Raw genomic sequence first — 18,608 nt, forward strand, 5'->3', positions numbered from 1 at the left:
GCATAAAACATAGGTTACTCGACACTCACCCTTATGCTTTGATGCCTCTCTAGATAAAAACGATGATGAACTGTCCATTTATGCTGACAGATTATGTTTCTGTGTTTTCTACTATTCTTTTTTCCTCTGCTAATTTTCATATTCAATATATTCATGGACCTTATGCACTCTCGTAATATAACATAGCTATAATGTTGTTTGATAGCGAGAACATCAGCCTTGAATACGAGGCCCGCGGGAAGTGTCTGTTATTGTTAGATACTGTTGGTGATTGTCACTAATATGTATGGCCTAGCTGGCCTACCAATGAAACACGTGTTAAACCGAGGGATTTCTCCAGCCAGTACAATTTCCTCGTAAGAACGGGACAACTTGGTCAGAGACAACCAAGCATTCAATTGAAAAAATAGAGTATCATCTAGATTCTTCAAACCCCGATAAAGTCCGACAGTTGTCGAGATAAGGCCCAGAAGGGATCAGACCCTGGCCAAATTAAGTGGGGCCGCTACCGCTGCGCTATCCCCTTGGCTTAAAATACATAAAATACGGAATACCATGATATAAATTACATACCATACATGTATGTAAGGTACATAGACGTGTATTTTATGTCAATCGTAAAATATTGACGACGTCCGATGTTGCAATGAGATGATAAGGCGCAATTGTCACATATTCGCTCAGTGGTGGCGGCCCTATTAGCAATTATGACCCTGCAGAATAGGATTTTGAGAATTGGGGGCCAAAGGCTCGGACCGCTTGTTATATATACCTAAAAAATTAAGAATACGAGCAATGACTTAAAAATTCAGGATACGAGGCGCATATATTAGCTTAGTCATTGGTGATCCCCAATTAAGGTGCGCGGCCCGCCCTCCGAGATCACCGCTGTGGCCAATAGAAGCGCAACCTTTTGCACTTCATTTGTAAGCTTGCTTAAGTATGCTAATACGGGAGTATCTTAGTACGTTTTGGGCCATTTTAGCAATCTTCCATGCCTATATTCCTTCAGATAAGGGGAGGAAGATGACATCCATCTCCACCAGAGATAGAATGTCGTTATTTGGCGCGTATATTTCGACATTGGAAATAGTAATCCTTCGAATATTCTAGGCTCACGGTAGCGTTGACATGGTCATTCTGGACGCATTCATTATCAAAGCTACCATTTTGTCGCGCACGATCATCATCGCTACCTTCCTAATAGGATCTACTGTTCGTATATCTGACTACTCAGGCGGATCCGGTGTCTTCCTTCGAGAATTCGATTGCAATCAATTTCATTATATATACTTAAGTGGCTCAACGAGCAAAACAAGATTTTTGACACTACTGTTTGACTGGCGTAAAGGGATTTATTCTATCTATGTTTTATTTGATGTACTAAGCCCGCTATCTTAGAGTTGCTGGAGAGAACAATAAATTACTAGATTGTTTGAAGAAAAGAATCGGTAGAGCCCTGACATAGATTGCAGCCTGGACTGCACTGCTGTTCCATTGAGTGCGTAAATGATAATATCCGAGTTGATACATCGGCGGGTTGATGCGAAGAAATAGGGTTTGGAAACGCCTCCTTCCGCTTTTCTCGAGACTAGTGTGCAGATCAGAGCCCTTGGTGCATTAGCATCTAAACGCCCTGGTATTTTGCGGTTGGCGTTCTGAGTACTAGTCTCAAAGTAGCAAGTAACGTTTCTTGTGATAGCCTAGACCTACACATGGCTGAATCCGGGATTAGATTCAGGCTGATTGACCCAGTAGATGGCGAATCCCAATTAGGAAATGTGAAACGAGATGGCCCACATATGGGTTCTTCTGCTCTGCGATACGGGTGACTTACTGCTGGAGTGTCAGTTTAGTGTGCTCTCGTTGGTTAAAAGGATACTTATTATTGTGCGCCGTCCCTATTTCACGAAAGGGCGTTCTGATATCAAAAGAAGAAAGCCCGATCACAATGAAGTGGGTATCTTCAGAAAACCTTCATCCCGAAGGGGATGGTACCCCTGGAAATGGAGGTATCCTGTCTTCAGGTACCTCGGCTTCTACGCTACACCTTCCAGAGGCTCCTGTTTCAGACGAAAAAATCAATAGCATTCAGGATGTTCAAGCATCTTCATCTACTACGCACTCTACAACAGACCTTCCAGAGGTCCTGAGTACTAATGAAAAGATCGATAGCGTCCCCGATGGCGGGCTTCCAGCATGGCTAGTAGTCCTAGGCGCTTGGTGTGGACTGTTTTGTAGTTTAGGATGGCTCAATAGTAAGTCGATACCAATTCCACCATTATCAATTGTCTATGGATTAAGCTTATTGTACAGGTATCGGCATATTCCAGAGTTACTATGAGACAACGCTTCTCCATCAGTACTCTGCGAGTGCAATCTCTTGGATCCCCTCCTTTGAAATCTTTTTTACGTTTGTGATGGTATGTATAGACAATATACTTTGCCGCTTTCAGAATTTGATATCAGCTTGTCCTTGTCATAGACTAACAACAGAATATTCATATAGAGTCCAATTATCGGTCAACTTTATGACAGGTTTGGTCCACGGTTTGTCATTCTCGGTGGCTCATTCCTACATGTCTTCGGCCTTATGATGGCCTCCCTCTCCACCAGTTACTATCAGTTGCTCCTATCGCAGGGAGTCTGCAGTGCACTGGGGATATGCGCTATCTTCCAGCCATGTATGAGCTGCATCCCAAGCTGGTTTCAACGAAAAAGGGGCATAGCATACGGCATTATTTCAAGCGGAACTAGCCTCGGCGGAGTCATTTTCCCAATAATGGTCAGTCGACTGATAAAGGTAGTCGGTTATGCTTGGTCGATGCGTATTTCTGCCTTTTTGATCCTCTTCCTCCTTGTCATTGTCAATCTGACAGTGAAGACACGCCTTCCACCATCATCACAAACACACAAGATGAGCAAGAAAACACTTTTACAGCCACTCAAAGAAATTACTATGATCCTTGTTGTCTTAGGATTTTTCTTTCTGACATTTGGTGTGTTCGTACCAATTAATTACCTTGTCGTCCAAGCTACCAAGGTCGGGATGAGTAGCAACTTAGCCCAATATCTAGCTCCTATACTAAACGCTGCAAGGTGAGTCGGACAAAAATTATCCAGCCTTTCACCTTTAATAGTGGTTGACTAATGAGTATACTCCATAGTCTATTTGGCCGTTTATTAGCTGGTGTCCTCTCTGACAGAGTCGGTACGTATAATGTCTTAATGATCGCCTGCTACCTCGCCGGTATCTTCTGCCTAGCTCTCTGGATCCCGGCAGCCAATACCGCTGCTGTTATGGCGTTTACCATTCTCTTCGGAATGACCTCAGGTGCTTATATTGCCCTGGCAGCAGCGTTGGTGGTGCGTATATCTCCGATTAGAGAGATCGGGTACAGAACTGGTCTTCTGTTCTTTATTGGGGCCTTCAGTGGACTAACAGCAAGTCCGATTGCTGGTGCAATCCTCCAACGCGAGGATGGTTCATATACCGGCATGCAAGTTTTCAGCGGTGCTACGCTTTTAGTAGGCAGTAGTTTCATCTTGGTGGTGCGAATTTACAAGACTGGTCCGGTTCTGAGAGCTAGATTTTGATTTCATTTCGTTTTATCTTGTTCCATTTGCGACCGTCTCTTTTTTCCTGTCTTGGAATTTCTCGTCTGCTAGGAGGTTGAGCCTTTGACAGAACCGATCTTGGATAGGTTCTTATGCTGCATACACTGGTGTTATAGATAGATGCTTTGATAGTTGTTTCAGGGTAATAAAGCTATGCAGTACTGCGCCGAAAATGTTTATCTGAGAGTTCGCATATTTGTACACGTTGTTGGTAGTAAGCAGGGTAGTATGACAGTAAGTGAGGGGAACATTCATGTCATCTGCTGCTCAACATTCGCAAGTCAGTCCTCAAACTTGGCAAGCAAGAAGTTGATATCAAGCCATTTCAAATATTCTAGACTGATTACAATGACCCTTGAGATAGACATCGGTCAAGTAATATTATTCGGATAGTCGACAAAATAATGACGTAAAGCTTTCTACGAGAGCTCTTGCAGATGTCATCCTCCGCTGTGCTTTGTCTGGTAAAAAGGGAACATCAGATATTGGAATTCGCAATAACTGAGAATACGCATAAGCAGCTGTAGAGGTGATTCGATTATGCATGATATCTTTTCCTTCTCATCCAAGAGAAGTTGTTGTTCCAATTATCTAAATACAAGAATACAGAGGTTATTCTTTTGATAGAATCACACGGACCAATTCAGCAGATTGTCGAAAAACCACATGAAATATGAGCTTTTTTGACAATTCTTCATAGAAGAGACATAGTCCGTATAAAGTGCACAATCTTGGATGAATTGCTGGTCGTATCTGGAACCTGATTCTTTGGAAGATTGACCATTCACGGAAAGTTTCATCTTCAGCAAATTAAGTCTCGTAGCCAGCATCGTAATTCTCTGCAATGGTACTGATTCATCAAAATACTGCAGATACTGAACCTCAATCTGCTTTTCCAGTATGCGAATTGCGTCGCACTTTTCTTGAACCGACAGTATTGGATATGGGTTTTCGTGACAAAAGTCACTTGAAAACATCAATTGTCGCGAGTAGAAAGTGACAGTAAAATTGCACAAAGTGAACGTCATTTCAGTGTTTTCAGGTCTGTCTGCTGGTGGCCTGCTCATATCTGGGTCGAGCTGGCTGTCGCTAACATTGGATGGCGTCCTTGTGTTGAACGAGCTTCCCAAAACACATGGGTCCGTGCTCTTATCTTGAGCAGCCAGAACGTCCAAGGTAAGAATATGCCACCAGAGCCGTCTACGCATTTCAGCTTCAAAAGTTGAAATATCTGACTTATCGCCGTCGCGATTTAGGTGCATCTTAATGGCTATTCCGATTGCCATGCCAATAAGGCCGTGGACGTTAGGCCCCTGAGGATCTAGGCGACCACATATCTAGACGTGCCACAGTTAGAAACATGTTCTGACTAGAGGTTGATTTTCCACATACCAAGTATAATACTAATGCCTGTAGGACGTTCATATTTCTTGTATTCAGAACGTCAATATCGGAAAAACATTCATCTATTTTGTTTCGACACCTTACGTATATAAGCAACAGCTGTGTGCTGTGTATGTCAACAGGTCAAACTAACCTCGTCAGCAGCACGGACTTACTATGTTGAAGGTCCGAGATGCATTCCATTGGTGACATGCTCACGATTGCGGCGTAAGCAATTGCATATGTCAAGCAAACTGTATTCGGGTTTGCAATCTTTATGTCTTTGCATGCCTGCATGACTATCTTTTGTGTAGAAGGCACATGGATTAGCTTGAGCAACGGGTCTACTCTCTCCAGATATGTCTGCCACATTGCTACGAGAGTCATGGGGGAAAATATTTCATTGCTCTCTTGCGCTGGCTCAATAGTAATTATTGATTGTGTCGCTTGACTTGACAATGCCGTTTCATGCGTGGCTACTGCTACAGCTTCAGACACTGGCCTGTTTGCATCCTGTAGACCGCGTGAAGGGGAATTCCTGTCCATCACGAGCTGTTTGATCTCGTTCATATGTCGCTCAAGAACGCTTAACCGTTCTTCAACACCGTCAACTCTCCGTTGCACGTACTCGGTCTTGTCTGTGCCGTCTGTGCTTGGAGCTACAGTTGGTGCTGGGTAGATGCATTGGATTTTGGTTTTGACACAGTATGAGCAAGGACGAGAGCGGTTGCATCCAATCTTTCGCCGTCGACATTCCAAGCATGGTGCTCCAGGCATTATTCTTCGCGGATTAGAAGCCATACTAACTAGAGATTTTTGTGTACTTTTGAACGAGGTGAGAAGCGGAAAGAAGCGCGCGGGGGAGGGAAGCAGCTAATTGGATGGAGCGGAGATGATATTTGGTAATAATATTCAAATATCGATTAACAATAATGACAGAGAAGCTGTTGTATATGTAAGCAAAGCACGTAGGATGAGGAATATGAGAAACTGATGAGGTTCATCATGAAGTTAGCTTAGAAACCCCGCTATTTGTCAGCCACAAAAATAATTGGTTCGGCGCTGGCCGCTCCAGCCAACCGGAGCTCAGCATTCCATTACAAATTCGGACTAGATATCAAAGAATGCTCGAGTGTTGTGATAGAGGATGGAGCTGTCGCAACCTCAAACCATACAACCAACTGTGTCGATCAGAGCTCTCATTAAATATAAAGCCTCATAGATGTATCACCTCGTCAATTGTCTCTCAAGCACCAGCAACATTGTTTGAATCTAAGATACGAAAGATAGACTTGTTATTGATACTCCTTTAATCTACTCACCATGGCCTCTCTAAAGAATATTGCAATCATTGGGGTATGAATTACCAACAATTTCCATAAGTTCACTTCAAGAATAACGGTAATCTAGGCTAGCGGAAGCATTGGCAAGATTATTCTCGACGCCCTCATTAAGGCTCCGCAATTCAATGTCACCGTCCTATCCCGCGCATCTAGCGAAACTACTTTCCCAACTGGCGTGAGCGTTCGCAAGTCTGATTTTTCGGACTCTGACCTTGTGTCTGCGTTGAAAGGTCAGGATGCAGTCATTTCTGTTGTGGGCCCGACTGGCTTTGCAGAGCAGAAGAAGTTCATTGATGCTGCTATCTCTGCCGGTGTGAAGAGATTCTTGCCATCCGAATATTCTGCGAATACTCTTAGTCCTGCTGTGCTACAACTCCTCCCACTTTTCAATCAGAAGAAGGAGACCCTAGAGTATTTGAAGACGAAGGAGAGTTCCGGTTTCTCATGGACTGCGATTTACACTGCTTTGCTGTTCGATTGGGTAAGTACACTTCAAATTTCATAAATAAAAGAAAAGAAAAAAGAGACTCATTAAATAAAAATAGGGTCTAGGAAACGGCTTTCTCGGATTTGACGTCTCTGCACATACAGCCACAATCTGGGACGATGGTAGCAAGGTCTTCACCTTGACCAATGCAGACCAACTCGGACGTGCTGTGGTATCTGTGCTCGAGCACCCAGAAAAAACAGCTAATAAGAACCTCTACGTTGCCTCGGCTGAGACTTCGCAGAAGGAGATCCTTGCAGCCCTAGAGAAGGCCACTGGTTCCAAATTCGCTGTAACCAATACTACGACTGAGAAGGAACTCAGCGAAGCAGGTGAAAAGCTTAGTAAAGGGGACTTTAGCGGTGCTTTAATACTTGTACGAGCCACAAGCTTTGGCAGTACACCTGGCATTCGCGCAAACTATGCGAAGGAGGAGGAGTTGGCGAATGATTTGTTGGGATTGAAGCTTGAAAGTGTTGACGAAACTGTTGCGCGGGTTGTCAAAGGCTCATCCTAAAAATAAGGAAATGGTTATGATTTAATTGTCATGTACGTAAACCGGTGACACGAATTAGTAAGATAAATATTAAGGAATTCACAGCACATCATTGATACATCGATATCCCCGAGGCCCAAGTAGGCATCTGCTCTTATATCATTAGCCAAGCTTCCTCCTTGGATGCGAAGAAGCCTTGACTTATGAAAGACATAAGATTCAACGTAGGATTACATTTTCGGGATTGTGTGGTTGCCTTCTTTGCTTGCAGCTCCCCAGGATGTTCTAGTAATTTTGCGTACAGTGCCCAGGTGAAACCAGTTTTTGAGGCTGACGTGTAATCATTTCATTATGTTTATTAGCCGAACGTCGGATAACTTATTTATTGCGATATTAATCCCTAAAATTTTCCATCTGCTTCTGCTTGCAGTATACTTTGTACTGTTCGTGTCACCTCCAGCTTAGCGTATCGTTGTGTGCCTGATACAGCTATTGACTTTCTTCTCAATTGAGTCTTCTCCCTAAGTTGCAGAGATTTGGTATAAGACCCGTTGTAGCACCAACCTCTCCAAAATCCATGAAACGCTACAGACAAAAGAGAAAAAAACGAAAAGCAAATCAAAACATGCAAACTAACTACAGTTACGCAGTCACAACTGGCTTGATCGCATACTCCAGAAGATCTACGATTAGGCTGTTTTCTATGCTTAGGCTAGGACTTGAGATTATTATCCGTTCTTATCTTAGTATATAGTTAAATTTTGATAGCTTGCTCAATAATCTATAGGGGCATATTGCGTATTGTGGGATACTTGCACTATTGGTCTATCCGAGTATAACAACAGAACAATTTACGTGTAGCGTGGACAAGTCCCTCCATGTTTTAAAGACCGAGATTTGCATTAGGCAAACTATAGCATTACAGTCTCCACTTGGTCCATCAGTCATCGGCTCCTGACTATAAACCTGAAGGTTGAGGGATATATATCTAGTCTCTTATCGGGTTCATACGGGTTGTTTGCTCTCGCTACGCTCAAGAGACAAAAGAAGTTTCGATTAAGTATACCTAGATAAATGATATATAGTGCTCCAGTTGATAAGATAGTTATGCTATTCTACTTGGTCTTATCGCATAACTAGAACACCACAGTTTAGTCAGATGTTTGCAAAAAAAGGCGGAAGTACTTATAGTAGGGGGTGTGACGGCCTAACCCTAGCTTCTGTCAGATAACCCGAATATCTGACGAGGCAGAAGATAGGCTATTCGATCTCGAAAATCAATCGGTCACCTCAGGCTATGTATTTGGCTACCTACAATTCAGCAAACAAGAAGCCATCTTCTTATCAGGGTTCAATATAACCCTCAATGTTTACCCCTCATGATAGCTCACAAATCACCCCGCCAAAATTGTTTAAAAGTCGGCTTTTGAACCCGATGTACTGGGGAAGAGACAGAGACAACACAATATATACAATCTTGCTAGTTACTTCTTCTTTTCTCATCTTAGTAAACCACTATTCAGGATTGGCCTGGAATAAACCTACCAATCCGACAGCTTCCGCAGGCTATCCCGATTAAGAAACCCTTTGTTAACGGGAAATCCTTTGTTGTCGGGTGAATCAAAACGCGGGGACATCAATCAGCTTATTCTTGTTGTTGAGATTGTATAATATATGACATGTAGGGACATGGCTGGCTATAGATACGGACCATATCCCCTAGCTACATAGATTCCTCATGCTTATTTTTCTCCGTCAAAACCGCTACCCTGTCAATAGGATTTGTTAGGCTTGAGCACTTGTTACAGGGGGTCTATCAAGGACAACCCGTCATATATTTTAGATTTTTAAGTTTATTCCATAGTGATATATCTATTGAATATCCAAAATATTCTGTAACATACGACCATAGGGTGTGGAAAACAGGGCTTCCCGTCCGCTCAGCCGTACTTAAGCCACACGCCGGCTGGTTAGTAGTTGGGTGGGTGACCACCAGCGAATCCCAGCTGTTGTATGTTTTTTTTTCTTGCTTTTTTCACACTTATTTGTACTCGCTTCAGTCAAACCCTTCATTGCTGTTTGTAGTTCAAGTATTGTGCTGTGCTGTCACGGTTCTATCGTCAGAGACTGCTTTGGGCAGCTATTGCACCCAGGCGAAGGAGGGGGTAAAGACGGCGAGGTTTCACAACACTAAGGATATCCCTGGGGAGCTTTATTCTATGAGTTTCACAATGTGGGAATAGTTTCATCTTTGAGGCTTTGTTGCAGGCTTTGTCCGGAGGGGCAATCATACAACTGCCTATTTCTGCTAGCTTGTCGGCTTCAGAGGGCGCCTGAGCCCAGAAAGCGATAGTCTTTGTGAAGTAGGTTGGGCCAGCTTCGAGGACCAGATGGACTAGCTTGCCCGTATCACCTATAGCCACATGGGGCATCACCGTCTGCGGGCTGTGAGGGAACTTGAGGGTGTAGGTGCCCTTGGAGTCCTTAATCGTGTCGTACGTGAGCACCCAACAAATCCATGTCAGTCTATTTCCGACTGGAGGTATGGCTCACCTTGATGGACAGATGCCGGTGGGGGTTGGTCAAAGTGTTCTCAAAGTAATTGGGGAAAAGGATGGTAGTCGTCTTCGCCCACAAGTCGGGTTTCTTGGTATGGATATACTCGGTAATCAAGCTCTTGCCCTTCCAGTGATGTACATTGAGGAACTGGCCTCCCGACACCGCAACGGGGTCCGGCAAAGCGCTCCATATAAAGTGTTGGAGGGTAGTTGTTGACGCAGCAGCATCTGCAATAGCCTTGCCCTGCTGAACTTCGACTGCGGCGGACTGCTTCTGCCAAAAGTCGGGCCAGTGCATAGGTAATATCTGCATCAGCGAAGTGTCAGATAATCCAGATTACAAACGAGGCAGAGAGATCCGACGTTCGATCTTACAGGTCTAAAAAAAAGGCACCTTAGGGCATATATCTGGGCACCTAGATTTCAGCCCAATGTTTACCCCTCATGATAGCTCACAAATCACCCCGCCAAAGATGTTTATAAAAACTCAGCTTTGAAACTTGATGAACAGAGAGGAGAGAACGGAATAGACACAATCTTGCTAGTCACTTCTTTTCTTTTCATCCTAGTAAAACACTCTTCAGGATTGGCCTGGAATAAACCGACTAATCCGACACGAAGGCCGCAGTAATGACTTCTCTTCCACCCTCCAAGTCGGCAGCTGGAGTTCAACGCTACGGGAAGCGAGTTTCTGCGCCGCTGATTTGGAAGGATCGCAGGTGATTGCCCGGATATGATAGAGATCAGGATATTTCAGGAATTCTGCAGCCACGGATCCACACTGTAGTCACCAATGTAAGCCAGCTGCGTTCCCTGCGGCATGTGGAAAGACTTGCCTGAGAGCCAGTGCACCGATCACCACGACATTTCGCTTGATACCAGTCATTGTATTCGCAATACATTGCAATATTTGAGTAATATCGGTTTGATTTAAACATGTTGTAGAATTGACGACAATGGAATATTTATATATGTGGCTATATCGGTGGTCCAGAGAACTACAGATGAGGCTGCTACCGCTTAGTCAGCGGTAGACATGCACGCGACCGACATTCCCTTGATTATGTATTCGTGATGCTCTTTCTGAATCTATCTGATACTCGACGGACTTGAGCACTGGACTGCACGGATCATTATTGGTATTTTGTTCACTTTCCAACGACAGCCAACGACTTCATCATCAGTCAAGGATGGACATCAACTGTCCTGACCCGATAGAGGCATGTGGGAACATCCTGTTCCATTCTCTTCAGTCTCCTAATGGAAGCTTCCTGTCGAGATCTCTCAACAAACATTACTACAGCAGAGGTTTATGTTGGTTAGGGCATTAAGGGATTTTTCTATATCAGAAAGATAAAATGATATCTCTAGTCTATCTAAGCTCATGACTCCGGTCACTTTGAAGCATCTTAGAAAGCTATTATCAGTATCGATACAAGGTAGTAGCTTTGGTGCTCTATCTGTTCCTCTTTCCCCCCTTTTTCGTGGGATAATCATTATTTTCACTTGCTTCGGATGTTGAGAAAAGATATAGCCTTCCGGCCTTCTTTTTTTTTTGAGATCTACCTAGATATTCCGTCTCAACATTATAGACAACTTCTTTAACTGTGAAACTCGGGAGTCTAACCTTGATCGAGCAAAGTATTGACTCTATCCCGCCTATTATAGAGACTTTATGTTGTTGTGGTACACCTGACCAGCAGCGGTGTCCTGTATAATATAGGTCAATTTGAGTAGTATAAATACCTCATCAGCTAGAACAATCTTTGTTCATTTACACAAGTATTCCTAGTCCAACCTTTTTCATCTCTCGAGCGCAGCGAGAAGACAACTTGTATACTAATCATGTAGTCTGCGGCTCCATACTTTCATGAAGTAACTTCTGTTCATTTGTGAAGTCTCCTACTGCTAAGTAACAATTGTATTTTGTACGAAACATAAAAATGAGTCTCCCAATCATAACACATATCTCGTATTTAATTCAAAGGCAATGGAACTAAGTTGACAGGAAAGGTGTCAATCACTTACAAAATTTATCAAATGGTCACTTAGGCCAATGTTGTTGGCATACTTCTTGTTGCAGAAGGGACAGACCTGTAGCGCCCAAGGCATATTGACTGATCAAAAGAAGGACCTCAGTCAAGCACACGTCAGAGAAGGATATATGTCTTGTGAAGATTTTCTTTGCATTGTGATTGTACCTATGCAACGATCAATCTTATAATGCCCACTGTGAAATTTTTTTTGACGATAGTGAGTGAACACAGGGCCACACCTGTCAAAAGTTGTTTATTTATTAATTTCCTGACTCATTTTGCACAACAATTGTCAATTTCTTGCGCTCTAATACCAAGATAGGACAAATAAAGGTTTCTTTCAGATTGTCTGCTTTCTTTTGTACACTACCTTTGTAGAGTTTGTGGATGCGTGTTTCAAGATTTGGTAGGACTTTTTCAGATAGTGTTAGACCTACACCAGATTTACTCAAAATGCTTTTATATTGAGGATTGTCATGAAATTGAGTGAAGATTATGATAATATACACAAGCTGTCTTCTCTCGGTTCTGCTCGAGAGACGGAAGTTGAGAAGTCAGACCAAGTATAAATGGACGTAGAGTGCTCCAGCCAATTAGATGTACTTTGTGACCTCTGTCGCAAGTGGCATGGCTGTTAAGTCAGATGTAACAAAAGAACCGGATTCCTTTATAGTAGTCGAGATCCATGGATGGCTATAGCCAAGACGTTGGTGACAAAATGATAGTCATCAAGTCACAATGCTGACATACATTCAGGTAGATGAAGATGGCATCGCCTTGGAGGGATGAGTATCGTGGTCTCCTGCAAGCTCCATTAACGCCTCCTCCAAGTGCGGAAACATTGTATAATGTGTATCGTTCTCATATTCGCGCAAAACCCCATGAGGTAGTCTTTGAGCGAGATATCTTATCACAGCTATAGGCGAATTTCCATCCTTGGCTCCATGCCAGATTCGAACAGGATCAAAGTCGACGTCTTCGAACTTGAATCCCCAGTCTTGGGATGATAATAGGCGGGCTTCTAGAACAGTTGCATCGACACTTTGTGCAAAGGGCTCGTCTATCAGTAAACGGAGGAGGTAGTTTCTGCGCTCTTCAAGGGTTTTCGTCTTTGTAAGTTTTGTAGCGGAGGATTTTTCCTCGGAAGCGGCTGCATCTTCGTTCTCTTTCTCCTTTTTATCTTGTGCTTCTAACCACGCGTCGATGCGTCTTACAATCGGGCCTGAAGTAGCTATTGCTCGCAGTCCACGTACAGATGTACTAAGGAGTACGCCAAGCCCGGAAGGCCAGTAAACTGCCAAGGTACTTATCATCCTTCGCACCAGTGACATATGATGGGCTCCAGCTTCCCAAGGTCCAGCACTCGCAAACAGACCGACACCAGCAACCATATGCCTCGGTAACGCATGAGCACAAGCAAGCGCAAAAGGGCCGCCGCCAGAGCCGCCCATAATGACAAATCGATCTAGGCCCATACCTTTAGCGAATGCATGGACGTCATTTGGCCAGTCCACAATCCTACGACCTGGCTGAGCAGTGGACAGACCAAATCCCGGCCGATCTAGTGATAATAGCCTTATGCCGCAGCGCCGAGCAATATCATCCGCAGGCTCTGCTTCGAGACGGGATGATGGGTAGCCGTGGAAGAAAAGTAGTGGCTTACCATTCGGCATCCCGTATTCGGCAAATCCTAGCACTCGGCCATCGGGTAGCTGGAAAGTTTGTGATGAAGAGCCTGCGGAAGAAGTGTATTTTCTTTGTGTCCGCAAAGTACTTGATTTTGCAATCCGCCTAAAAGCAGGTCGCATTGACATCATATGATAAGAAAGTAGAAGGATGACTTAATGTTGCGTGAACAAAGTAGCGGTGCGACTAGAAGAGTCCAGGTAAGCTCACGATAGCGCGGTAAGTCTAGAAACTGGTGGAATAAAGAAGTTTTATATCCATGAAAAATGTGCCCAGGTCTTGTAGAGATAATAGGTGAAGTACTCTAAGTCCAGAGGAAAGTGATTGCAATTTGTGTCTTAGAAAGATTCAGCGCTGAATACGAAGTCAATTTAGTCTCTCACTAGTACCTAAACCAATCACGACCGATCTTTCAGACTTGTAATCCTATTGACCTATACAAAAGAAGAAACGAACATCAACCATGAAAGAAGAAGGTTCGTAAAATACCTTAGACGCCTGATTGGAATTAGAACTCTAGAAGATGGAGCGAATGTATCGTTCGTGAGCAACGTCAAATATGACCAGACGTAACTCCAGGGTTAGGGCTCGGTACATAGACTTAATGCATGAAACTATTATTACCGATATATTACCAATAATCCGGCCGGCTTAACGCCCATATGGAGCTCTGCGGGCTATTGACGGAACTTGGTTTGGTGTGAAGACATATGTTCTAGCATCCTACCTTGGAGTTTTCTGTTGAAACGTATGCTGACACATCAGTAACAAGGATCTGAGTGTTCATGGCCTTGGAACGGAGCAAAGGACCACAGGGAATGGTCGGACATCATGTCGTTGATCGCATAGGAGTAGGCATTAGGTAGCGTCTGTACGCTGATATTACAGCAATTGCCACTTAGCTGTCAACTCCACACTGCCTAGGTAGGAAGCTCACAATGACAGATTCTTGGAAGAAGCCACATGATGGGTGGGTATCAAAATCCCTGTCTATACCTGTGTATAATTGCGGAACAATCCCGAGTTCGTCATCTGATAAAGTGATTTTCAGCCCTTGGGATTGCTGAAAAAAAAATATTATGACTTGCCATGCTCTTCAATGTAGAATTTTCTCGTTAAGCTGCTCTAACAGGCTGGAAGCCTTCTCATTTTGACGACAGTTGAAACTACTTCCCATTTAGGCCATTACACATATTAATCTCTGCAGTACCCCACAGTTACAGCTCGGACTGCGGGGAGATTCACTGCCGGCACTCTACATAGTACATAGTAGTATTTAACTTCCCATGTTCAAAGTGCCGAGTCCGTATGAATGGCTTCACTCTTACCCTGATTCGGCGTCAGCGTCCGGCGCTAATAGTAACCTGTTAGCTTCGGATTTGAGAGCCACTCAGGTCATCGGAAACACGTTTACGGTTTCCGTGATACGATTTAACATAAGCACTGAAATACTACTTTAATACCGGCTTTTGCAGGGAGGGCATGGATGTCTTGAAGAATTCGCCTCGGCTCGACCAACCATGTCTGCAGAATGCCGACATAATGTTTCCTCGGTGATGAGATGGAAAGCCTCACCGGAAATTTGTCTCTGGAGAAGACGGCGATTTAGGGTAGACATATGATGCAGACTCCTGGGGATAGAATGTCTATAAATTGGAATGGAAGACCTGCCGAGTTCGTGATTGTGGTTCTTGATTCCCATCCTAACTCTCCTCCTCTCGTCTCATCTCCCTTTTCTCCTCTTTTCCGAACCCTTGACGTTTGTCTACTACAGCCATGACTCGTCTCTCTTCTGTGCTCTGCGCACTGGCTGCTTTAGGCCAGACTGCCCTGGCAGCTCCTGGTTTGTCGCCTCGGGCTTCAACCAGCCTGGACGCCTGGCTCGCCACTGAGACTACTGTCTCCCTCAGTGGAATCCTAGCCAACATCGGTGCCGACGGTGCCTATTCCAAGAGCGCCAAGCCCGGTGTGGTTATTGCCAGTCCTAGCACGGACAATCCTAATTGTGAGTGCACTATCAATCTGGTCTTGAATATCACGTTGTTGACCATTCAGACTACTACACATGGACCAGAGACTCTGCTCTCACTTTGAAGGTACTTATTGATCTCTTCCGCAATGGGAACCTTGGCTTGCAGACCGTCATTGAGGAATATGTCAATGCGCAAGCCTACCTTCAGACCGTCTCGAACCCGTCGGGTGATCTCTCGAGCGGTGCTGGTCTTGCTGAGCCGAAATTCAATGTTGACATGAGTGCATTTACTGGAAGCTGGGGACGCCCTCAACGTGACGGCCCTGCCCTGCGTGCCATTGCTTTGATTGATTTTGGCAACTGGTTGATTGTATGTATCTATCCGAACAGTTCTTACGGTTAGGGTTACCTGCAAGACATTCACTGACAGGATTTGTAGGAAAACGGATATACCAGCCTTGCTGCTAACAACATCTGGCCCATTGTGCGCAACGATTTGTCATACGTTGCTCAATACTGGAGTCAAAGCGGCTTTGGTACGTCTTTAACCTGTCTATTTTGGTCTTGATAGCTAACTCGATATTGTAGACCTATGGGAAGAAGTCAACAGCATGTCATTCTTCACCGTCGCCAACCAGCACCGTTCCCTTGTCGAGGGAAGCACTTTTGCCGCCAAGGTTGGCGCATCGTGCTCGTGGTGTGACTCGCAAGCCCCCCAGATCCTCTGCTATATGCAGACCTTCTGGACCGGATCTTACATGAATGCCAACACCGGTGGTGGCCGTTCCGGCAAGGATGCCAACACTGTCTTAACAAGCATTGCTACATTCGATCCCGAGGCTACTTGTGATGACGTTACTTTCCAGCCTTGCTCTCCTCGCGCCCTTGCCAACCACAAGGTCTACACTGACTCTTTCCGGTCTGTCTATGGCCTCAACTCGGGTATCGCAGAGGGCGTCGCTGTTGCTGTAGGACGCTACCCTGAAGATTCATATTATAACGGAAATCCTTGGTTTCTCTCCAATCTTGCGGCTGCTGAACAACTGTACGATGCCATCTATCAATGGAACAAGATCGGTTCGATCACAATCACCAGCACTTCGTTGGCCTTCTTCAAGGACGTCTATAGCTCCGCCGCTGTCGGCACCTATGCCTCTGGTAGCTCTGCCTTCACATCCATCATCAACGCGGTGAAGACCTATGCCGACGGATATATCAGCGTCGTACAATCCCACGCCATGAACAATGGTTCTCTTTCTGAGCAATTTGACAAAAATACCGGTGCCGAGCTGTCCGCCCGTGACCTCACTTGGTCTTACGCTGCTCTGCTCACTGCCAACATGCGTCGTAACGGCGTCGTGCCTCCATCCTGGGGTGCCGCCTCCGCCACCTCCATCCCCAGTTCCTGCACCACGGGCTCTGCCATTGGCACTTACAGTACCCCTACTGCAACCTCCTGGCCCAGTACCCTAACCAGTGGCACCGGATCCCCCGGTTCTACCACATCTGCAACCGGTTCCGTCTCTACCTCTGTCTCTGCTACTACCACTAGCGCCGGCTCCTGCACTACTCCAACATCCGTTGCAGTCACCTTCGACGAGATTGCCACTACTTCCTATGGTGAGAATGTCTACATTGTCGGCTCAATCTCGCAGCTCGGTAGCTGGAACACCGCCAATGCCATCGCTCTCAGCGCCAGCAAGTACACTACCAGCAACAACCTGTGGTACGTGACCATCAACTTGCCCGCTGGCACCACCTTCCAATACAAGTATATCCGCAAGGAGTCCGATGGTACCGTCAAATGGGAGAGTGATCCTAACCGCTCATACACTGTGCCTTCGGCATGTGGTGTGAGCACTGCCACTGAGAATGATACATGGCGGTAGGCAATGACTAAGCGGGTACGAACACGCTGATATGGAAGTCGTAAAAGAAAGAAAGAAAAGTGAGAGTTTTCAAGTGTAATCATGAGGATTTTGGTCCCGGAATAACAGGAATCATGTAGTAGGTACACTTGTATGGAGACATTTCCATTCATACCCTTCCTGAATTGAAATGCTTAATTTTGAATGTCTTATTAATCAGGAGAGTAAATCCAAAGATCCCGAAAGATAAATTCATCTGCTTAGTAATTAGTTGTCTGATTCCTCAAATGAACTGGTAACTTAATATACGTTTTCGCGAACATAAATTTTGGCAAATTAGGGCTAATTGCGGAATACAGGAAAATCTGGCTATAACGAACGGAAGTCATCACTGTGTGTAAACCAATATCACCTTTGATTACTTTAACATAAAAGTGAAGAGCATCTATTTATTGATAGTGTTACAAAGTCAGTCGTAGTAGTAATAAATTCATTACGCCCGGAGGCACCAAGTCTGAAGGATTCCAGTACACTATTTGTCCTGCATTGCATACACTGTGGTCATGGTCTCATGTCGAGAAGAAAGCCTGTATCAGCTACAAAAAATCCCTCTAGCCCATACATTATGTCTTGAACATTCCCTTCTTGTAGTTGTAGTCATGTTCCCCCAAGAGTAGTTACCCATTCCTCTAGGATCGATTTCCCCGCGTCTCCATTCTCGGTGTAGTTCCGTAAACCTCTTCCCTTAGTAGCGATTTACCAAGAGTACTTCTCAAAATAGCGTTTGATGTAGCTGAAATCCTCGCTGGCCACAACTCCAGATAGCAAACGAAGGACTGCCGAATCGAAACGTGGCCGAACCGTTAGGGTAGGTGTTGTTAGCAAGTCCGGTGAGTATCGATTGGTGACAGCTAGGCAAACGACCTTCTGAGAAGGCTCGCCGACGCGGCCTGAATTGTAGACGTGTTCGTTATAGCAAGGTTCTACCGTACTGTAATTGCAAATATCGTCCCGTTTAGTCAGCGGAATCTCATATCCCGACTCCTCCTGCCTCCAACAACATGAACAATAATGACAAACAAATTGTGTAAATGAAGTGGTGGATAAAGCCTGAACCAACAGTATGTTCTGGCTTTAGATGATCATAGATAGCGGAAACGG

The 18,608-nt window shown here is 44.7% G+C and overlaps 6 protein-coding genes across 6 annotated transcripts; 3 read left to right on the forward strand and 3 right to left on the reverse strand.

The window, feature by feature from the left end:
- Positions 1-1,951: 1,951 nt before the first annotated feature.
- Positions 1,952-3,597, forward strand: TSTA_044560 (monocarboxylate permease, putative; the record flags this gene model as incomplete). Its single annotated transcript, XM_002484898.1, has 4 exons — positions 1,952-2,258; positions 2,317-2,423; positions 2,510-3,099; positions 3,168-3,597. The coding sequence occupies 4 exons, from the start codon at positions 1,952-1,954 to the stop codon at positions 3,595-3,597; spliced, it is 1,434 nt and encodes a 477-aa protein (XP_002484943.1).
- A 650-nt stretch (positions 3,598-4,247) lies between these two features.
- On the reverse strand, positions 4,248-5,802 carry TSTA_044570 (uncharacterized protein; the record flags this gene model as incomplete). The annotated part of the gene is made up of 2 exons (XM_002484899.1): positions 4,248-4,939; positions 5,178-5,802. The coding sequence occupies 2 exons, from the start codon at positions 5,800-5,802 to the stop codon at positions 4,248-4,250; spliced, it is 1,317 nt and encodes a 438-aa protein (XP_002484944.1).
- Positions 5,803-6,302: 500 nt separating this feature from the next.
- Positions 6,303-7,348, forward strand: TSTA_044580 (NmrA-like family protein; the record flags this gene model as incomplete). The annotated part of the gene is made up of 3 exons (XM_002484900.1): positions 6,303-6,357; positions 6,412-6,825; positions 6,890-7,348. Exons 1-3 carry the CDS (start codon positions 6,325-6,327, stop codon positions 7,346-7,348), a joined length of 906 nt encoding a protein of 301 aa, XP_002484945.1. The 5' UTR covers positions 6,303-6,324.
- Positions 7,349-9,179: 1,831 nt separating this feature from the next.
- TSTA_044590 (NmrA-like family protein) lies at positions 9,180-10,198 on the reverse strand (the record flags this gene model as incomplete). The annotated part of the gene is made up of 2 exons (XM_002484901.1): positions 9,180-9,810; positions 9,881-10,198. 2 exons carry the CDS (start codon positions 10,196-10,198, stop codon positions 9,448-9,450), a joined length of 681 nt encoding a protein of 226 aa, XP_002484946.1. The 3' UTR covers positions 9,180-9,447.
- A 2,475-nt stretch (positions 10,199-12,673) lies between these two features.
- Positions 12,674-13,735, reverse strand: TSTA_044600 (uncharacterized protein; the record flags this gene model as incomplete). Its single annotated transcript, XM_002484902.1, has 2 exons — positions 12,674-13,656; positions 13,696-13,735. The coding sequence occupies 2 exons, from the start codon at positions 13,733-13,735 to the stop codon at positions 12,674-12,676; spliced, it is 1,023 nt and encodes a 340-aa protein (XP_002484947.1).
- Positions 13,736-15,383: 1,648 nt separating this feature from the next.
- Positions 15,384-17,468, forward strand: TSTA_044610 (glucan 1,4-alpha-glucosidase, putative; the record flags this gene model as incomplete). Its single annotated transcript, XM_002484903.1, has 4 exons — positions 15,384-15,612; positions 15,663-15,949; positions 16,019-16,115; positions 16,168-17,468. The coding sequence occupies 4 exons, from the start codon at positions 15,384-15,386 to the stop codon at positions 17,466-17,468; spliced, it is 1,914 nt and encodes a 637-aa protein (XP_002484948.1).
- Positions 17,469-18,608: the final 1,140 nt, after the last annotated feature.

Source organism: Talaromyces stipitatus, genomic scaffold, assembly GCF_000003125.1.
Source record: "Talaromyces stipitatus ATCC 10500 scf_1105507295515 genomic scaffold, whole genome shotgun sequence".
Lineage (NCBI taxonomy): Eukaryota > Fungi > Ascomycota > Eurotiomycetes > Eurotiales > Trichocomaceae > Talaromyces > Talaromyces stipitatus.